The 20694-nt window shown below is 40.1% G+C and overlaps 1 protein-coding gene across 1 annotated transcript in view; it reads left to right on the forward strand.

Annotated features, from left to right (window-relative positions):
- Positions 1–20694, forward strand: part of LOC131693908 (heparan sulfate 2-O-sulfotransferase pipe) — a 584932-nt gene that overhangs the window by 244638 nt on the left and 319600 nt on the right. The window contains exon 2 of the mRNA XM_058982173.1: positions 19246–19403. Coding sequence (XP_058838156.1) covers positions 19246–19403 — 158 coding nt within the window. The remainder of the gene's footprint in view (positions 1–19245; positions 19404–20694) is intronic.

Below are 20694 nucleotides of genomic sequence, written 5' to 3' on the forward strand. Positions count from 1 at the left end.
TTGCAGTTGTTCTGCTTTCCCACTTTCTCCCACCTCGTGTTCGTTGGTTCGCAAAATTTATGTGGCTCTTGCAGAGGTGAAGCACGTGAAGTGTAAGATTTTTCACCTTTTTAAGTAGACTGCATTCCCCGGTAGGACAATTGTTTTCTGGTGTGGTTCTTGCCGCGGTATTTCGTGTTTGTGGTACGTGCGCTGCACTCGTTGCGGAAGCTATGGTTTGCCTGCCTACATTTTTCGCATTAAAAATGTATGTCGCAATACGGACAATTGAAATCCGTGTTACACCTGATACTTGGAGAAACTTTTTTTTTATTTATTTATTTATTAACAGATTAAGGCCGAAGTGGCCTGTGCCGTATACAAAAGATTCCTCCATTCCACTCGGTCCATGGCCGCGCGTCGCCAGCCACGCAGTCTGCGAAGGGTCCGCAAATCGTCTTCCACCTGGTCGATCCATCGTGCTCGCTGCGCGCCACGTCTTCTTGTACCGGTCGGATTGCAATTGAGAACCGTTTTCACCGGGCTATTGTCCGACATTCTGGCTACGTGCCCGGCCCACCGTAGTCGTCCGATTTTCGCGGTATGACAGATGGGCGGCTCCCCCAACAGCTGATGCAGCTCATGGTTCGTTCGCCGTCTCCATGTGCCGTCTTCCATCTGCACTCCACCGTAGATGGTACGCAGCACTTTCCGTTCGAAGACACCAAGTGCGCGTTGGTCCTCCACGAGCATGGTCCAGGTCTCGTGCCCGTAGAGAACTACCGGTCTAATCAGCGTCTTGTAGATGGTCAACTTCGTACGACGGCGAGTTCTGTTCGACCGAAGTGTCTTGCGGAGGCCAAAGTAAGCACGATTTCCTGCCACGATGCGTCTACGAATCTCTCTGCTGGTATCATTGTCGGCAGTCACCAGTGAGCCCAAGTACACGAACTCTTCAACCACCTCGATTTCGTCGCCACCGATGCAAACTCGAAGCGGGCGGTTCTCATTCTATTCTCGTGAACCTCTTCCTATCACGTACTTTGTTTTCGACGTGTTGATGGCAAGTCCGACGCGCTTGGCTTCTCTTTTCAGTCTGATGTAGGCTTCCTCCATCTTCTCAAAGTTTCGTGCAATAATATCAACGTCATCGGCGAAGCCAAGTAGCTGAACAGACTTTATGAAAATCGTACCACTCGTGTCGATCCCTGCTCTTCTTATTACACCTTCCAGCGCGATGTTGAATAACAGACACGAGAGACCATCACCTTGTCGTAACCCTCTGCGTGATTCGAAGGGACTCGAGAGCGTCCCTGAGACACGTACTACGCACATCACCCGATCCATCGTCGCCTTCACTAATCGCGTCAGTTTGTCCGGGAATCCGTACTCGTGCATAATCTGCCATAGCTGATCTCGATCGATAGTGTCGTATGCGGCTTTGAAGTCGATGAACAAATGATGTGTGGGCACATTGTACTCGCGGCATTTCTGCAGTACTTGACGAAGAGCGAACACCTGGTCCGTGGTAGATCGTTCGCTCATGAAACCCGCCTGGTACTGCCCCACGAACTCTCTTGCAATTGGTGATAGTCGACGGCATAGTATTTGGGAGAGTACCTTGTAGGCGGCGTTCAGCAGGGTGATTGCTCGGTAATTACAGCAATCCAGCTTGTCGCCCTTTTTGTAGATAGGACACACGACACCTTCCATCCACTCCTCCGGTAAAATCTCCTCCTCCCAAATCTTGGTAATCACCCAGTGCAGCGCTTTAGCCAGTGGCTCGCCACCGTGTTTTAGTAGCTCGCTTGGTATTTGGTCAACCCCAGCGGCTTTATTATTTTTGAGCCGGCTAATCTCCTCCTGGATTTCTTGGAGATCCGGAGCCGGTAGTGTAATGTCTTCCGCGCGTGCTCCCAGGTGCGTTACCGTGCCATCCTCGTCGTCTGCTGCATCGCCGTTCAGGTGTTCTTCGTAGTGCTGCCGCCACCTCTGGATCACCTCACACTGGTCCGTGAGAAGATTCCCGTTTGTATCTCTGCACATGTCGGCCTGTGGTACGTGGCCCCTGCGCGAGCGGTTCAACTTCTCGTAGAATTTCCGTGTGTCTTTAGCGCGGTACAGCTGCTCCATCGCTTCGCGATCTCGGTCTTCCTGCTGGCGCTTTTTGGTCCGGAAAACCGAGTTCTGCCTGTTCCGTGCCTGTTTATATCGCGCCTCGTTCGCCCTCGTGCGGTGTTGCAGCATTCTCGCCCATGCTGCATTCTTCTCTTCGACTAACTGCTCGCATTCGCCGTCGTACCAGTCGCTTCTTCGGTCCGGGCCCACCGTACCTAGTGCAGTGGCTGCGGTGCTACCTATGGCGGATCGGATATCTCTCCAGCCATCTTCAAGGGCAACTGCGCCTAGCTGCTCTTCCGTTGGTAATGCCACTTCCAACTGTTGCGCATATTCTTGAGCCACTCTGCCATCTTGTAGCCGCTCGATGTTTAGCCGCGGCGTTCGGCTTCGACGAGAGCTATGCACTGTCGAAAGTTTTGAGCGCAAGCATACTGCAACCAGGTGGTGGTCCGAATCTATATTCGCACTGCGATAAGTGCGGACGTTTGTGATGTCCGAGAAGAATCTACCGTCGATTAGAACGTGGTCGATTTGATTTTTTGTTACTTGGTCCGGTGATCTCCAGGTGACTTTGTGGATATCTTTGCGAGGGAAGAAGGTGCTTCGGACTACCATTCCACGGGAGGCTGCGAAGTTCACACATCGTTGGCCGTTGTCATTTGATACGGAATGCAGGCTGTTAGGCCCGATCACCGGTCTGTACATTGCCTCCCTTCCTACCTGTGCGTTCATGTCGCCGATGACAATTATCACGTCTCGCAGAGGGCAACCGTCGTATGTCTGCTCCAGCTGCATGTAGAACGCTTCTTTCTCGTCGTCGGGTCTCCCTTCGTGTGGGCAGTGCACGTTGATGATGCTGTAGTTGAAGAAACGGCCTTTGATCCTCAACTTGCACATCCTTGCGTTGATCGGCTGCCACCCGATCACACGTTGGCGCATCTTGCCCAGCACTATGAAGCCGGTTCCCAGCTCGTTGGTTGTACCACAGCTCTGGTAGAAGGTAGCCGCTCGATGCCCGCTTTTCCACACCTTCTGTCCCGTCCAGCAAAGCTCCTGCAGCGCCACGATATCGAAGTTGCGGGGGTGTAGCTCGTCGTAGATTATCCTGTCACATCCTGCGAAGCCGAGCGATCTGCAGTTCCATGTTCCGAGTTTCCAATCGTGATCCTTTATTCGTCGCCTGGGTCGTTGCCGATTGTTCTGGGTCGTATTCTCTTCTGTATTGTTCGTTATGTGAGTTTTTTTAAGGGGTGGCTTATAGGGCCTACGCCAACCACCTGTCTCGCCGGTGGGCCATCGTGCCAGGACTGCTTAAGGTCCCACCTGGGCACCAGGACAGGTTTACACCTTCCGAAGAAGGGTAACCCCCCCTTCCCTGCCAGCATACGACCAAAGTTCCCACCGGGGTTGGTTACCCGATCTTCACTAAGGTTACTCGTATCCCAGTCGACGCCACGAGGAGGCCAGGGCTAGGAGTTACTGGGCAGGAAGCTAAGGACCGCAAGTGGGGTCTATTTTATGCCTTCAGGTACGAGAGGCTTACGCACTGCCCAGTCATTGTCGACCACTTCTTCTGAGGTATTTCGAAATGGCGTTTTTGTTGTTATCGAAAGACCTATTTCATCCTGCTAACTCTATAATGTAAAACATACGGAACAAAAATTATACAAACCATGATATGCGCTCATTAAGAACAGATACTGACGTGCCAGTACAATAATCGGACGAAACACCATGAAAAATCTTACGGCAAACCAATCCAAGGCATACTCTTCAATGCTATTACTTAAATCACAAACGGTAGTTAAATTTGTGGATGCTGTTTTGGTCATAATAATAACTGCAAAAGCAGCGCCTAGCACCTCCAAATCAACAGCCAACCCCATTAGCAAGGAAGTTACTACCAAAGGCAGCGGGTTTTGGCTCGTAATCCGTAAGTGCAACAGGCAAGGAAGAACAACTGATCGCGACCACCAAACCTGCTTTGACCATTATGACATTGACGTGAACGACATGAGAGAAATCATTAATCCCCATGATGCAGTAGTCGAGCAATCAAACATTTCCCTGTCGGCAATAAAATGCTTTGTTAAGCTACCTCAAATATACGAATTAGAAAAAAATATGTTCGCTTTTTTGAGATCGTGAAATTCATATTCATCCAGTAGTTTTTTCGGCTATACGAATATTGTTGGAAAAATTATGCATACATGTTTCTTTTCGTCATTATCGGACGAAAAAAGTTGTTTTAATCTCAACCACTTTACTAAAGGAGTACATTTCTAAATAACGTTTTAGAATAATCGATTCTCCATAATTACTTCTACAGAGATTCTCTTCTCACGTTAACATATTTCACTTTACTGCCTTATAGCGTGTAGTTCAGTTTAGTATATCCGTATCCTTTTCCATTATTCGCTCTGTACCAGTGTTAATTAGGTTTGTTTGCATTCGAGTGGATTGTTCTATACCTCTTTTTAACTATACACTCAAGCCTCTCTTTAGGAACATTTATTACGTAATATTCGATTTTTTGTAATTTTGTTGCGAACTATGTTCGAAAAAATGAATGAGTCTATGACAAAAATTGATGTCTAAAGCCATTTATAATTAGAAAATGGCGACGTTCGGTTTAGACAAATTCTCTACCACATCAGCAATGTGGGAATTTTAAGAATTGGATTGACGAATAGACGGAAATCGATGCCGAAAACCATTTTCAAAACCAAGATGGTGACATCCAATTTTGATAAATCTATATCTATCTAGCTATATATATGAAAGTCAATGTTTGTATGTATACATTGTATATGGTTTATGGACTCCCAAACGGCTTAACCGATTGCCGTCAAAATTTATACATAGTAGGTATTTGTTATGGAGCGTGTTTGTGTGCTGTTGGTTGGGGATTATCTACCCGCCAGAAGGCACTTCGGAACAAATTGTGTTTTTCTCCTATTTCGTTGAAAATCGCAGCAACGCGCGATGGGTATAAGCTAATTCTTTATAATCAGGAATCGATGACTGAAGCCATTTCACAATCAAAGATGTCGACTTCAAGTTTGGATAAATTCTGTATAAACTCAACCAGTGTACCCAAATGAACATCGATCACAATTTTCCTTAATGTGCGGTACGTTTCAGCTGCACTTTTCTTTGAAAAGTAATAATGCAGCAAAACTTCCTGCAAATTCTGCTTTTTCGGAACAAACGTTGACATGTTCGACGCCCGATCAAAAAGGATGTTCACATTCGAAACGAATATCAACTATTGCAATCGAGACCTCACACATACAACTATAAGTCATCGGTGGAGGGTGTACCCCATTAGGCATAAATACGTTAGGCATACGGACGTTTGGCATACGTACGATAGGTAGAATGGACGTTAGGCATAATGGACGTTAGGCATAATGGACGATTGGCATAATGGACGTTAGGCATAAATTATCACTTCAAGAAAATAAATTTTTAGCGGTGATGACCTAGAATGAAAAGAGCGTAAATTTTTGAACTTTTTATATGTGGTAGAATTACTCTGGAAGCTTATCAAACTCGATCAACATTTTATTCTACTGTATATACTTGAATAAATCTGAAGTCAAATAAAAGAAGCAAACTGATTGCGTTGTATGCAGGAATTCAGCTTGCGTTAATTTCTCTACGTAAAACCTATGATTTGCAAATGACTAAAATAGAAATTTTCTTTATACAGATATGAACACTGAAGAAGACTACAAGTAATAGTTGAAATACTAGTATCTGATTGAAGTTGAAAAGCAATTGATTTTCATTATTATTAATATAGTGGAATTAAACGGAAGACATCTGTCTGAAGAAGATTAATTGTGACATTCCGCCAAGTCGCTCAACAAGTTTTTAATTTTGTAAAAAAAATGTAATTCATCTTGTTTTTTCTATCTCCTAACTCCTAACGACCTGTCTTCCGCATTTTCAAATAAAATTTGCAGAAAACCCTCTAAAAAAATCACGAACTTAGCTCATTTTATCGCCACAACTTTGTATATAACCCCTTAATGTATGAATAACGCACATTAACTTGGATTAGCTCTTACATAAATGTATGGTGCAATTTTTCAAAAAGAAAATATGTGCTCTTGAAGAACAGCTCATGGAAGAAAGAATGATTCATTTCATTATTTATTCAACGAATATAAGAATATTGCTGCTTCAATATTGATTATCACCTATATTGTCACGTTCAATTATTATAGTTTAGAGGCCATCAAAATAGAACTACGGAAACTGTCTGATACGAGAAAGATTTTATTTGTGTACTGTGACGAGGTACCGAAACGAAAAAGGTATCGTCACAAACGTAAAATCTGTAGCCTAAGGCTGATGCTGTGTATAACATTGCAAGTTTCCATAGGCTCCAAAACTTAATATTTTTTCATTATTTGGCTTTTTTTAAATATTTGGATCCAACTGTATTGGTTATACATCTAATAGGCTAGAAATATGCTTGTACCCAACTGTTGATTTAACCCTAAAACTTGCGTTTTCCATCCTAGAACGTTGCACTGGGGTATAAATGTACCCCACGCGTTCGATCGCAATTTTCGCAGGTAAAAATGCAAACAAAAGAAATGTATAATACACCATTTTCTTCGTTTTTTAATTGCGAAAGCAGCTGTGCAAGTGAAAGTACGGAATTTATTGAATCAATGATACATAAATTGGTTTGAACAAAATAAAAAGTGAAAAAATCGAGGTTTTGACTTTTTCACTAAAATTACTGTAACTTTGTGAATTTTCAACCGATTTGAAAAAAATTAAATGATTCTAAAAGTTGAAAGAATCGTCTTGAAAGGTTATAAAATTTAATTTCGATATTTTTGAAAACGTGCAATTATTTTGAAGAGTGAAAGTTTGAAAATCGGGTTTTGGAAAATACCACGAAATGGGGTGGAAATTGAAATGAAAAAAATATTTCTGACCAGTAATACATTGGTAACACGCAATGTTACTGTTACAGCAGTTATTGTGCGCAGATTATACTTGAGAGCCATTGCTTTAACAACAAAACAATAAAAATTAGCAAAAATGAGAACGATTTTTTGTTCCGCTTCAAAATTAAATTAAATAAATGATTAAAAACTATTATATAATACTAATTGTTACTTACGTAGTAAAACAACCGGTATTTAAACTAGTGTTGTCACGAATCACATTTCCACTGACAGCACGAAACCTGACGAAACACTAACGGCAACCGTATACTAGGATACAAATGTAGCCTACGCCAACTTTGATACCTGGTTCCACGAAGGCTATAAGCAAACTGGCTATACTATTTTTTCCTACTCTTACTAGGAACTCTAAATTGGATTATGGTTAGGGTCCCAGGTCGGTAAATGCCGAATTCTCGTTTTCACATGGCTCCAAAGAAGGCGTGGGGTACATTTGTACCCCAGTGCAACGTTCTAGGGTTAAATCAAGGGATGCTTTCTTCATCTCGTCCACGGAAAATATAGAAAAAACCCTAGACTTACAATATTTTCATTTTGGAGTCTCTCGTTAAACCCGAAAAAACAATTGTAGGATTGATATCTCTATAATAACAAAAGCCTTACGATTACTTTTATAATTTTGTAAATTATGCCTAACGTCCATTATGCCTAACGTACATTAAGGCAACCGTCCATTATGCGTAACGTATATTATGCCATTCGTCCATTATGCCTAACGTCCATTATGGTTAATGTACTTATGCCTAACGTATTTATGCTAAACGTCGCGCACCCATCGGTGGAGTAGTTGAGCTAACACAGCTGTAGTATCATTAACGACCCATCTTTCAAGAGGGCGGAAACTTATTCCTATACCCAATACTAGGAAAACTTCTTTTGACACATTCTTTCGTGTCGTTACAACGATTTGACGAATCTCCATTCGACAAATATGTTATAACTTTGTTTAAATAAACACCTACATCAAATCTTATTATATAAAACAGATTCAGAAAGTAGACAAAATTCCACGAAAGATTCAATCAACATTAACTAAATATAGAACAAAAATATTACTATTGCTATTATTTGCATAAGTACTCTAAATACAATGTCAGATAATAGTACAATCCCAGCAAATACGTAATTCACTCAATTTGCAACAATATTTTGGCAAGTCTTATACAAATGAACATGCACAATATCATTGTGCATTGTTTCACTATAATTTAACCATTCAATTCGTCATTACTTTTAGGGATATTGTAGAACTATTGTTATACTCATTGAATAAAATCTAAGTTCATATTGTGGAAACAGTACAAAAGCAACACCTCTAATGGTTACTATATCCCATAACATATGTTTATTGTTCGGACTGTGTCAAATGGTTTTTATAACTGTGTGGGATTCATAAAATAAATGATCAGAATATTAAGCAAATAGCTTATGTTATGGTAAAAGTACTAAAAGGTCGATGTAACAATTAGTAAAAATATTGTTACAATCAACTATAGAATGTGTATGTATAGTATGATCTATTTAATTACATAAGATGAAAATCATTAACACACCTGATTATTACTTGTCTCTGTTGGACTTAAGATTTACAACTCATATTATTAACATTTTTGAAAGCATTCACATTCTATATGGTAGTTACAACCATATGTGATATGGTATGTATTTATTCTTTTATGGTCATAGTTATTTATTATGATGATCATAATTATCGGTACTAGCTAATTACGATTTGGCCAGTCCAATATGAAGAAAATTTAGTACTTTGCTCGATAGCGGAAATAGCTCAATTGGGTAAAGAGGCAGTACCAGCGATGTCAACATTCAACTCAACACTTTCCCGATGGCGTGTAATCAAATCTCGGATATCACATATCACAATCAAATGGCAAAAGATGGATGGCGCACACTTGGTTCGAAAAGAGTGTGGCGTTCTGACTGATCAGAATACGACTTACGTAAACAGCTCTAGTAACAATCGAGGTTTCATGGTACTTCTATAGCCATTGATAAAACTTTGATTGCACTTGTAGCATGCTATAAAACTTCAAATTGTTACTTGGGAGCGTCGTATTAAACCACAAAGAGAGAAAGATAAAGCTACAAAGAGTAAACAATCGAAAAGCAAACAGTGGACAAGATACAGCAATATCAACAGTAATAACAATAACAACTACAACAACGAATACAGCAAGAGCAATAAAAACAGGAACCACTATGAGTACAACAATAATAATAATCACAACTACAACAAAAATAGAAACAACAACAAAAACAAGAAAAACAACCACCGCAAGTCCAATAACACCACCAACAGCTTCAATAGAAACAGACATAACATAAACAAAAACGACCACAACGGAAACAGAAACAACAATATTAACAGCAGTAACAACAACAGAAACCGCAACTACAACAGAAACAGCAACTACAACAGAAACAGCAACTACAACAGAAACAACAACAACCACAACGAAAATAGAAACAACAACAATAACAGCAGTTACAACAACAACAACAGAAACAACAATGGACTCAACAACAATCACCATAACAATCAACATCATTGTTCATTTTGCTCCTGTGAACGTTCGTGTTTTCGCAAAGAATGTCAGGCGAAGGAGTTCTCATCGCAGTTTCATTCCGATCTTATTGTTTCACCAAAACTCAAAGAATTTGAACATGTATGGGTTAAAGCACATATCGCTGCCGAAATCCACATTTTTGTCTCAGTGTATTTTCCACCGGATCTAGCTTGCAAATCAACATATGAGATTTTCTTTCAAGCAGCTGAAGAAATAATCTCTAATTTTCCTACTGAATTTAAAGTTCATATATACGGTGATTTTAATCAGCGCAACTTAGATTTTATTCCTAACTCTAAAAAAGGGAGTATTCTACTTCCTGTTGTCGGTAAAAACGAAACATTACAATACATGTTTGAGAAAATTGCATTGCTAGGACTCAATCAAAAAAACCATATAAAAATCAACACATTTGTTATTTAACACAATAATCAGGATAATTTGGAAAAATACCTCAACACTCGCGACCAACTAACTTTGGCTCTTTCTTCGGCACTAACTGTGTATAATGCGAAAACTGGAAATGAGATCAAGTCATGTCCAAAAAACTTTTTCAATTACATCAAGACTAAGTTGAATTCATGCAACTTTCCGTCAAAAATGTCTTTGGATGAAAAAGAGGGTCAACCTTCAAAGGATATTTGTAATCTCTTCGCAACATTTTTTCAAGAAACTTATTCTAACTATTCGGATAATGATCGTTATTTTGAATATTTTCTTATTTTCCTGATTATTCACGAAATGTTGAATGTGACTGACACACATTAATGTTCAAGATATCTTGTCTGGTCTCAATGATCTGGATGCCACTAAAGGTTCAGCACCTGCTTTCATAAAGAATCTAGCAACTGAGCTTACGTCACTTTTATTTTGGCTGTTCAATAAGTCACTTGAATGTGGTAATTTCCCAAAAGACTGGAAAAAATCTTTTCTAATACCTATTTATAAATCGGGTAAAAAATTCCGATATTCGCAATTATCGTGTTGCCATTCTGTCTTGCTTTCCAAAACTTTTCGAATCCATCATAAATAAAAATATTTTTAATCAAATCGAACATAAAATAACAAATGCACAACAAAGGTTTCTAAAGGCCGTTCGATAAGTACAAACCTTCTAGAATTTGTTGATTACTCGTTAAATGCAATGACTTCAGCAAAGCGTTCGATAAACTTGACATTCCCATGTAAATTTTCAAACTTGAAAAAATAGGAATCGAAGCGAGGCTCGTCAATTGGAATAAGTCGTATTTAACAGATTGCCAGCAAATAGTAAAATTCTATGAGATGAAATCCGATATAATTAAAGTTACATTGAGGGTTCCCCAAGGTTCACACTTAGGACCTCTTCTTTTTATTTTATATGTTAACGATATCTCTCTTATTTTAAAAATCATTAAAATTCTCATATATTCGGATGATATGAAGCTATTTTTAGAAATTATAAATAATAATGACTATAATATCTTTCACAATGAAACACAAATCTTTTATACATGATGTTGTAAATGTTTACTGGAATTATATGTTAAAAAATGTAATCTTGTAACTTTTAGCAGAAAACAAACCACGACTTCCATGTCAATTATATTAGGTTATCAAATCGGTCATAAATGTGATAAAATAAGAGATCTATGAGTTGTTTTGGACAAAAAATTAAAATTTGTGGAACATTACAACACAATTGTTCATAGAGATAGCAATATGCTTAATTTTATAAAACGCTTAGGATATCACTTTCAAGATCCTCACACAATTAATTTACTTTACATAGCATATGTTCGTTCTATTTTAGAATATTTTTAGTCATCATACATAAAAAAACACGAAGTGAGAATGGAGTCAATTAAAAAGCAGTTTCTATTATATGCACTACGTAGGCTATGATGGACAGCATTCCCTGTTCCATCTTATGAAGCACGTTGTATGTTGATAGATATTCAAACATTGAAAGCACGTCGGGACTATGCTGTGATCTCGTTCCTAAACGATATCGTCATGCAGCGTATTGACTCATCTTACATATTGTCAAAATTCAATTTATATGCTCCTACTCGTCAATCACGCAATAGAAATTTGTTCCCGATAGGTCATCATCGAACAGATTACGCTAAATTCGGACCACTTAACCAGATGATGGCTGTGTATAACGAGCATTGTGAAAGTATTGACTTTACCATGCCCCGAACAAGTTTGAAACAGTTTTTCAACTCTTTGTGAAATCATAGTGTATAGGAACAGTATACAGTATAGTATCTAAGTAATAAATATTTGTCTACGATCGATTGACGAATAAATAAATAGATATCAATATTGTTATTGAAACTATATATTCGGGCGTTACAAATGTGATAAACAATGTGAAAAATACCAACAAGGTTCCACTTTTTCCGTCTTAGCTTCTTCCTATCCCTTTATACCTTACACGCGCAATAAAAGTGTCATTACTAAGTAACGACATTACTATAATTTTATGGAAATTACTCGCCTTACACGATCATTAAAAGTGACATTACTGCTCAGTAATGACATTACTAGCACCTCGTGTAAAGGACCCTTTTGACAGCGTCGATAAAGTAGTTTATACACGCTTCTACTAAATTTACCAGTTTAACACCGAATTATGTTTTCACAATAATTGTTTTTGTTGAATTATAATAAACTAGGGTTAGTATTATCCGTATAATAACAGTAGTTTTCAGCATTTCTGAACTCATTAAGCTGGTGGTCATTTTCAATAGCATTATGTTAAATTAAAGGTGCATGAATGTGCTTTTAGTCGTCTGAACATTTTGTTTTAGTGTGACTAATGGTTCTGACGTTAGTTACGAGTTTGTTGATCTTTTTTCTTAATTTTTCCTCATGTTTAAAGAAATATAAATGTTTGGTCAAGATTTTGGACAAGATAGAGCAATTCTAAAAATCATATTTTTAGTGGAACTTACAGCCTGCTATAATCCGAGTTCGGATCGGAGAGCCGAAGGCGTCGGACGTAGTTGTGCATAGCTCTTCGCACGGTTTTTTCATTTATGTTGTGGTTTTGCTGCTGTTCGGTGTGTGCATTGAAACGGTTAATTATGTGTTTATCAACCTTGAGATGCTGCTGTTGTGCCAGTGGTCATTGGATGACACAAGGAAAAAAAGAGTGTTTGCTTGCGGAGGAGCAAGCAAATGGACGCAGCGTTTTGGTTTGCGGCAACAGAGTTGCAACCCGACTCGAGCGGCTGCGGGCGTGAAAGAGACAGCGCTATATGGATGACTTCTCTTATCTGGTGAGCACGTTCCATGGTTGTCTGTGTTTTTACTTTTTATTGGAGCAATACATTGGATGTGTTGTCGTGTGAGAGGCTCAAATTTTTCATTAAATGATTTATGGGTTTCCAGACGGATGGCGCGGGACGTGTGTCATGCGAGTTTTAGGCAGGGTGGTGTGCGGTGATGAGTGGGTTTCTCTCGTTTAGTCTGGCATACTTGCTTTTTCTTTTTCGGTGTTCTTGTGTTTGACTTTGCAGGTCTGTTTCAAATGAATATCGAGATCCGCGTTCTTTACAGGGTGTCTCAACATAGGTGTCAATACACGGTAAAAAAACTTTACCCATTTTATGTATTCAAATTGCCCATTTTCGGAAGTTATTCGAGCTGTCAAAAAATGGGTACTTTTTTGTTTTTAACAATGAGTAGTTTTTATCCATACCACAACTACTCGATGAGGTAATGTCAATGGGTATATTGATCTTGATAATGGGTGAAAAATCCTTAAGCATTATTTCAAGCGAGTTAACCTGCAAACTAAGGATCGTAGTGGAACCTGCAAATTATCGCCCTGCATCGGAGTCCGTGGCGGAAACGGAACATTTCGGCAATGCTCAGAAAACAACGTCTGTTTAGACTACTGACGATGTTGAGAATATGCGCCAGTTCGGCATTTTTAGAGCAGCCAAAAGATCCAGCCATCAACAATATATCCGGTTGGCAGTTTTATTTTGTTAAGTAGTTTTAGAATAGGATTTCTATCTAGATTCCTATACTTTTATAAGGAAACAATAATGTGAAATGAATGTTATTTTATGTTTTTTTTAATTCAGAAATAATTCTATTGACAGTATTTTTCATTCTGGCGTGAATTTCATGAATGGGTATTTTTTACGCATTTTGTTGTAACAGTTCTGCGAAAAATAATGGGTGAAACATACCAAGGTTGACGTACAAGATCTGTACTCATTTATGGGTACAAACGCTTTAACCATTTAATGGGTTATTCCACTTTTATTGAAAATGAGTAGTTTTCTATGCATTAATGGGTACTTGATTTTATCAGTGTAAGGCAAAATCGAAAATTTGCTAATGAATCAAGCGAATTTAATTATTACCTTTCTTTAATCATTTAAATACTTGATATCAATTCAGTAATTCAACTTTAGGCAAACCATTCTTAGAACTATTGTTGCACGATTATCTCCCGGACTCTTTAGATCGCTATCTTTGACAGTGACGAACATTTATTACGTAATTTTCTTATATTAAAAGTTTCCGTGAGACGAAGTATAGTACCGAAATTAATTGTTACGTCTCACTAGAAAATCAAACAAGGTTTAAACTATTGAAATCAGCAATGAGGTGTCAAAATAATACGCTCAAAAATGATTCGGTTTGATTTCCCCATGATAACCACCCTGCTGAAAAAATGGAAAATTAAATATAAAACTTGTAACATCCATTCTGAGTCACCCTGTTTAAATACAAACAAGCCGATTAGTACGAAAGCTTAGTTAGACAGCATAATCGCGTTGATACAGGTTCGTGCCACTAGTTTTCTCTTTCTCTCCACTCGCCGTCATCTGAGTTGCCACGTTTTAGTTGGTACGTATGGATATTCCATCGGTGTACACACAAGCAGAAGTGCACTGTGAGACAGATGTATGCAGAGTTTACATGTTTTGGATTCTCATCTCTTTTATTCTGAAGTGATTTTGTTAATTTTCTGTGGTATGTTTTGGTATGCGTTCGAAGGGAAGACGGAAAGCGTGTGTTTGACGTACGGTATTCGTTGCGGCGTGGGAGGGGGAGGTATATGAGGGCGATGCCTGGGCGAAGTTCTCCGTAAGGAGCGTGAGCGATGCGTTGAGCGCGGTTCACACGATGCATCGGGCTTCCGTCACGGGTGCGGGGCGTCAGAATTGGTTGCGTGCAGTCGGCGTTGGATAGAAGCGTTCACAAACAACATCAACGGCACGGGACTTTTTGACGTGCGGCACGTGTGAGCGGGCGCAGGGAAAGGGTATTAAACTTTTCCTGACGGAACGGTGACGTTCCGTTGACGTTAACTGACGTTGAGGCTGATGTGTCGTCTGAATCGTCCTTTATACGCTCGCTCATTCTCTGCTGCCCATATGTTCGCGGACTCTGTTGTTTAGGCCGATGGCATGCGGATGCGTGAATGTGAATGCTCCCGAACTGTCTCCATGGAGTGTGCGTGTAGAATGCGTAATTTTGTCATAATAAAGCGGAGCGATGCGTCGGCGAACGCAGCAAAACACTATGTAAAATGTTCTGCCGCCTTCGCACAGTCTTCAAGATTCACTTCAGTGTGTCATCGGCTTTAGAGAGGTGGTGCGATCGATATGTTCGTGTTATGCAGGTTAGCCAGATCAAATTTCTCAGTCATGGCAGCCAAAAGGTTATCGATTTTACACAAACTTCTAATTTTTATATATCCATATCATAATATAACTTATTTTATTTTAATATACATTAATAACATTGAGATTGACAGAGTTTTACCCGCTACCAAAGAATACACCCCGCGTCAGGTGAAAGTGATTATAAACGCTTTGCTGCGATCTCTTCGAGTATAGTATTTTGATTAGATCCCCAGGGGACCGTTCATAAATTACGTAACGCGTTTGGGGGGGGGGGGGGGCGACTGGCGGCACGAGAAGTTGTGACATGTTGTGACATACGGGGGAGGGGGAGTAAGCTAGATCGGTACGTAACATGTTTTGCTGAACAAAAAAAAAAAATTTCGAAGAATTGTTACGTAATAGGAAATTCACTTGACTTCACTTGCTCGGAAAGATGTGCAACTCGACAAGGTTAAAATGCAGCTTCAGTGCACCTTTTAGCTCGTTCACAGTCCTGATATCATCCTGGTCTATACACATAATCACTGTCTACGGGCTTAAGGCTTTAACTTCTGCCCTTTCACCCAGTGATGTGATAATAATCTCTTGTATAGTTGAGCTGTTAATCGTGGGGTCGTCCTTCAACTCGAGTATATGTATGTAATTGGTAATACACAATGTGTATATGTGGGTATGTATGTATACATGTATGGACAATGCGTACATGTATGTAGGTATTTGTATATGTATGTGTGTATGAATGCATGTGTATATTTTTTATGTGTGCATGTGTGTATTTATGTATGTATATATGTGTATGTGTATATGTGTGTATATGTACATATAAATGTTCAAAAAATGGTTGCATTATACACGGGATTGTTTTGTAGTGCACACATATAATCTATTAATGTGAAAAACTGGGTAGAAGTCAGATCTTCCTCCAATTACAGCTCCTTGGAGATCTCCAATGAAACAACTTACACAAGTCCAACAGGCAGTGACACCAGACTAAAAGAAACGGAAACGCTGAGGAAAACACGGAGTCTATCGGTTCTTTTTTTATTATTTCCCCTTTTCTTTCTTAAATAAGCAGGAATTCAAGAAATATGGATGAGAGTCAAAGGAGACATAAAGGGGAGGTAGGAATGAAGGTAGAAAACTGCAAAAATGGTAAGTTTTCTAGTACACATGTGTTATGTTATATATATACAAATTGAACCAATATACTAAATACGCGTCGATTTCCTGCTTAAATGGAATCGAAAGTTTTACTGTAATGTTGTAATCCAATTGATACAAACATTACAGTAAGGCGGGGCTAGTTGATGGAACGATGACCTCGGAACATGTCTGGCACTGTACACGAAATGGGTCATCGGAAAGTCAATTGAGCTAACACCTTCCTAAATCCGTGAACCAAGTTATTTGCATGAATGTTTAAAGACATGCAAACATCTTTTTTCTGTAAATCACTACCAGCTAGTGGGAGATAGGAAGGTTAACACACACACACACACACACACAACTTACAGCCTGCTATAATCCAATGAAAAACAAGCCCTTTTTTGTTTAAATCGAATGAAAATTGTTGAAGTTATTCAATTTTATGTGGAATGGAAATTTTTTAGTTTCTCGGGCCAACTTATTAAACCGTCTCGATCCCAATTTTTTAGGGTTTTTTTCATAATATATAATATATAAAGCTCTAACGGAGGCTATGTGCAATAAATAAAATGAAGAATTTCGAGAGAATGTAATCTGGGGTAATGTTCGACCTCGTTTATCCAAATGATCCAAGTCTTAATAATAATTTCATATATTTCTATATATTTGGCGAATTATGTCTATTGTCTATTATGCCTCACGTACATTATGTCAATCGTCCATTGTGCTTAACGTACTTATGCCTAACGTATTTATGCCTAATGTCGCGCACCCACTCCAAGCTGTCATGCAGGCAATTTATGGACAAGAATTGAATAAAAAATGCTCCACGCTGAAAGAGGATTCGAATAAGTTTAAAATAAGAAAATAATGAAGTACGACGAATTGCTTTCAAATCAACATTAACACCTGGAAATAACTACTGAGCAAATTACGTCATGAATCATTGCTCGTCGATAACCATCATCATCGACTATTGACTCCTGTGATGACCATCCGAATCAACTCCCATTAAAGCAAATGTCTATAATCGTAAAGATTTTACTGTCATTTGCTTTGATGAATGAAACTCGGTGCCCGGTCATAGGCAGCAGCAAGCCATCAGGGGGACAAAAACAGCTCCAATCAATGTAATACAAACTAGCCACTATGGACGTATCAAGTTTCAAAGCATTGCGGAGCATCCCTGCTTGGCAAGAGTCTCTGTTGATCACACCAACTGAAGAGCAGCTTTGTGGCTACATCTCGGAAGACTTCAGAGAAAGTACTGTCCAAGTGTAATCAAAACCGGCTTGAATTAGTACGAAATTGCCATCTTAACAGCTCCGTACGTCCCGGCAAAGCCATGCGATGCTGGTCCGGATCATTCATAACGCCACACTTGAAGAGCACTGGTCAACTACTCGACGCAACGACTCGGTCGGGAAGAAAAACGAGATTGTAATCATCGAAAGTGAAACCGGAGCTGGCAGATTGATGGGCGAACTAAGGGAAATCCCTCTTTTCGAAAAGGTATTTCTACGGAGCTGTGATCCGTCCAAATCTTGATGGATAACGAAAGATAAAAGATAAGTGATAATCAATCTTTGCTACTCTCATCTACATCAGTGCCGAGTACATTCTACTGTCTCTCTCTCTACGAACCACAAAACAGCTTGATTAGAGGGCAAATAATACCTGTTCCTCGAATCTCGGAGCCCACTGGGGCAACGGGGCTTAATCTTCTACGATTATGATAAGTAGTGCAGGTGACCCTGCTGATGAAGCAGAAAGTGAAGCTTTTTCTTTTCTTTTTGTATCAATCAACGGCAAGCATCAAGAAAAATGCGAGAAACAGATTCCACCCGTCCCTTCGGGAGAATCGTTCCCGTCAGTAATTGATACCTTTCTGCATGCCCTTTCCGCCCGGTGTTTCAACTTTCTTTTACATTGCAGTTGCCCTTCCTTTCGCCAGGTGCAGCCGCCTTGTGGGGTCGATCTATTTCTGATAGCTACAAATCACGTGGCACTGATTCGAGCCAATCAGCTAACAACTAGGCTGACGGAATCGGGTCAGTTTAAAGCCGCAAGAATGCAACATGCGGGCCTCGATAAATCGACGCCGGAGCAATGGGCGTTCAGTTAAACATGATGACGGTTAAAGCTAAGCTAGTGTTTATTTTGCCGCTCACCACAGAAAAAAAAACTAATCTGATGAAAGTAAGGCTTTCGGCTTGTTGGCCGTGAAGCGGGAAATCCACTCGGGAATGGGACGTGAAAAATCTGGATCAATTTGTTCCGCTGGGGCTTGGGCGCAGCTGGTTGTTAAGGTAATGCCGCGTAGCTTTCTTTCAATTAGGAGGCACTGATAGACTGATTTTGAAAGTTGAACCGTAGGCTTACTTTCAACTAACGCTTGAATTCAATGAGTTCTGTCGAGATCAAGTGAAAGGAAACCGGTAGACTCCGGATAGATGTGTCTAACAAGCCAATTAACAAGTCTAGAAATCATGCAACCACACCAAATTTCCCAGTAGTAACACGATCAAAGGAACACTATCAACTCTCCGAGTTAATTACCGCTAATTGCAATATTCTCTGGACCGACTTTAAATAGCTTCATCACTTCTTAAGCCGGTAACTCATCGTCTCGGGCTGGTACGGAATATGATTCAATTTTTACCTCCCCCCGCGACACGGCTGCTGTTCTTTTCCCCCAGAATCATCCCAACCATCATTATTAGGTTGCTTTGCAATATTAATAATCCACCCACCCTTCTTCGTTCCTCTTTCTCCCCGCAGATATGCAGAATTCGTCGCACTGATTGCAATCTCGTGCACCTTGTTCCTGTTCCTGCACACCCAGAGCCTGACGTCCCGGCTCCGTGAGATGGAAGATAAATTGCAACCATCGTCATTAATGTCAGGCAGCGGTTTAAGTGGTAATTCAATTAGTCAAGGTAAGTTCTGGCAGCAAACCGTTTGCCGTCGTACGTACCTACATTTTAATTCACTCAAGCCGTAACCCAATAGCTAAATAAGTGAGAGCGTATATCTCTATCCCTGGGTGTATCAGTTTGCCACGACAGCAGCGAACTGGTTGCCCAGTTCAAGAAGCAATGGTGTGGAGCGTCACGCTGTCTGGGTTTCACCGACCCCGACTCTTATCCCACGTGATCCGATGACAGCCATCTCGCCTCCACCGGGTTCAATGTGGGAAAGGAATTATTGTCAACTTAATCATTATGATCTGCTTCGTCCCTCCGTCGGTAAAGTTCTGGGAACTCTTAAACGACCGCAAGTGTCATGATACTAGGCTATTAATATGCCCCTTCCTGTCTTGCTACCGCCGCCGACCAATATGCACGGTTCAATCCCTTGGGTGGGAACCTTCGGTTCCAGATGCTCCAGCAGTAGTTAGCGGTCGGTATCACCTAGACCCCAGCAAAAGTTCGTATCCGGAGAGGAAGTTGTTAAATTTGCCACTCTCATGGGGTGATTATCGATTTTCACCCCTGATTAAATTTATATCCATTTATCCAATTTGTCCTAGATGATGCGTCAGTTGGTAGGGGTACGGCCACCATTCAACCAAATTAGATAATAGCTCCGGGCGGGATTTCGTCCGCTAGGTTCAATTTTCATCGCAGGTGAAACAGATACGTTGAGAATTTTCGAGGGGATAGTTCTCAGCTGGTCCATTAATAGTGTTCAACTTTTTTTACTGTATTCCGAAGCAACATATGAAGATGAGCGATTTAAAACGTATTAACGAGTGTTTAAGCTAAATTATCTTTATTTCTCAGTTGTCCTACTAAAGCTGTAGAGTTAGATTCTCGGAAGAGCTTCCCGTCAGAATCACTCACTACAATTGCAGACGGGACAGGAAATGTCCCTACTGAACACTGCTTAAGGGCATCCAGGGCCGGCGGAAAGCGTGGGTAGTATGGGTAGTACTACCCACTCGAAAATAACCGAGTGGGTAATTACCCACTCGAAATTTTGAACCATTTCAAAAACTTTAGATGTGCAACGCATGTATCTCGCACTACACAAATTTGAAAACATCGATGTACCACAATTCCATTTGCATAAACGAACGTGATTTAATGTGAATGTAATGTAAGCGTGTGCATTGCGAAAAGGGAAAAAAATCCTTACTAATGGACCCCTCACCCTATGCTTTCTACCCACTCGGGCGTAAAGTGTTTCGCCGCCCCTGAGGGCATCCTCTTATATAATTGTGGCAAA

The sequence above is a fragment of the Topomyia yanbarensis genome, chromosome 3 (assembly GCF_030247195.1).
Source record: "Topomyia yanbarensis strain Yona2022 chromosome 3, ASM3024719v1, whole genome shotgun sequence".
Taxonomy (NCBI): domain Eukaryota; kingdom Metazoa; phylum Arthropoda; class Insecta; order Diptera; family Culicidae; genus Topomyia; species Topomyia yanbarensis.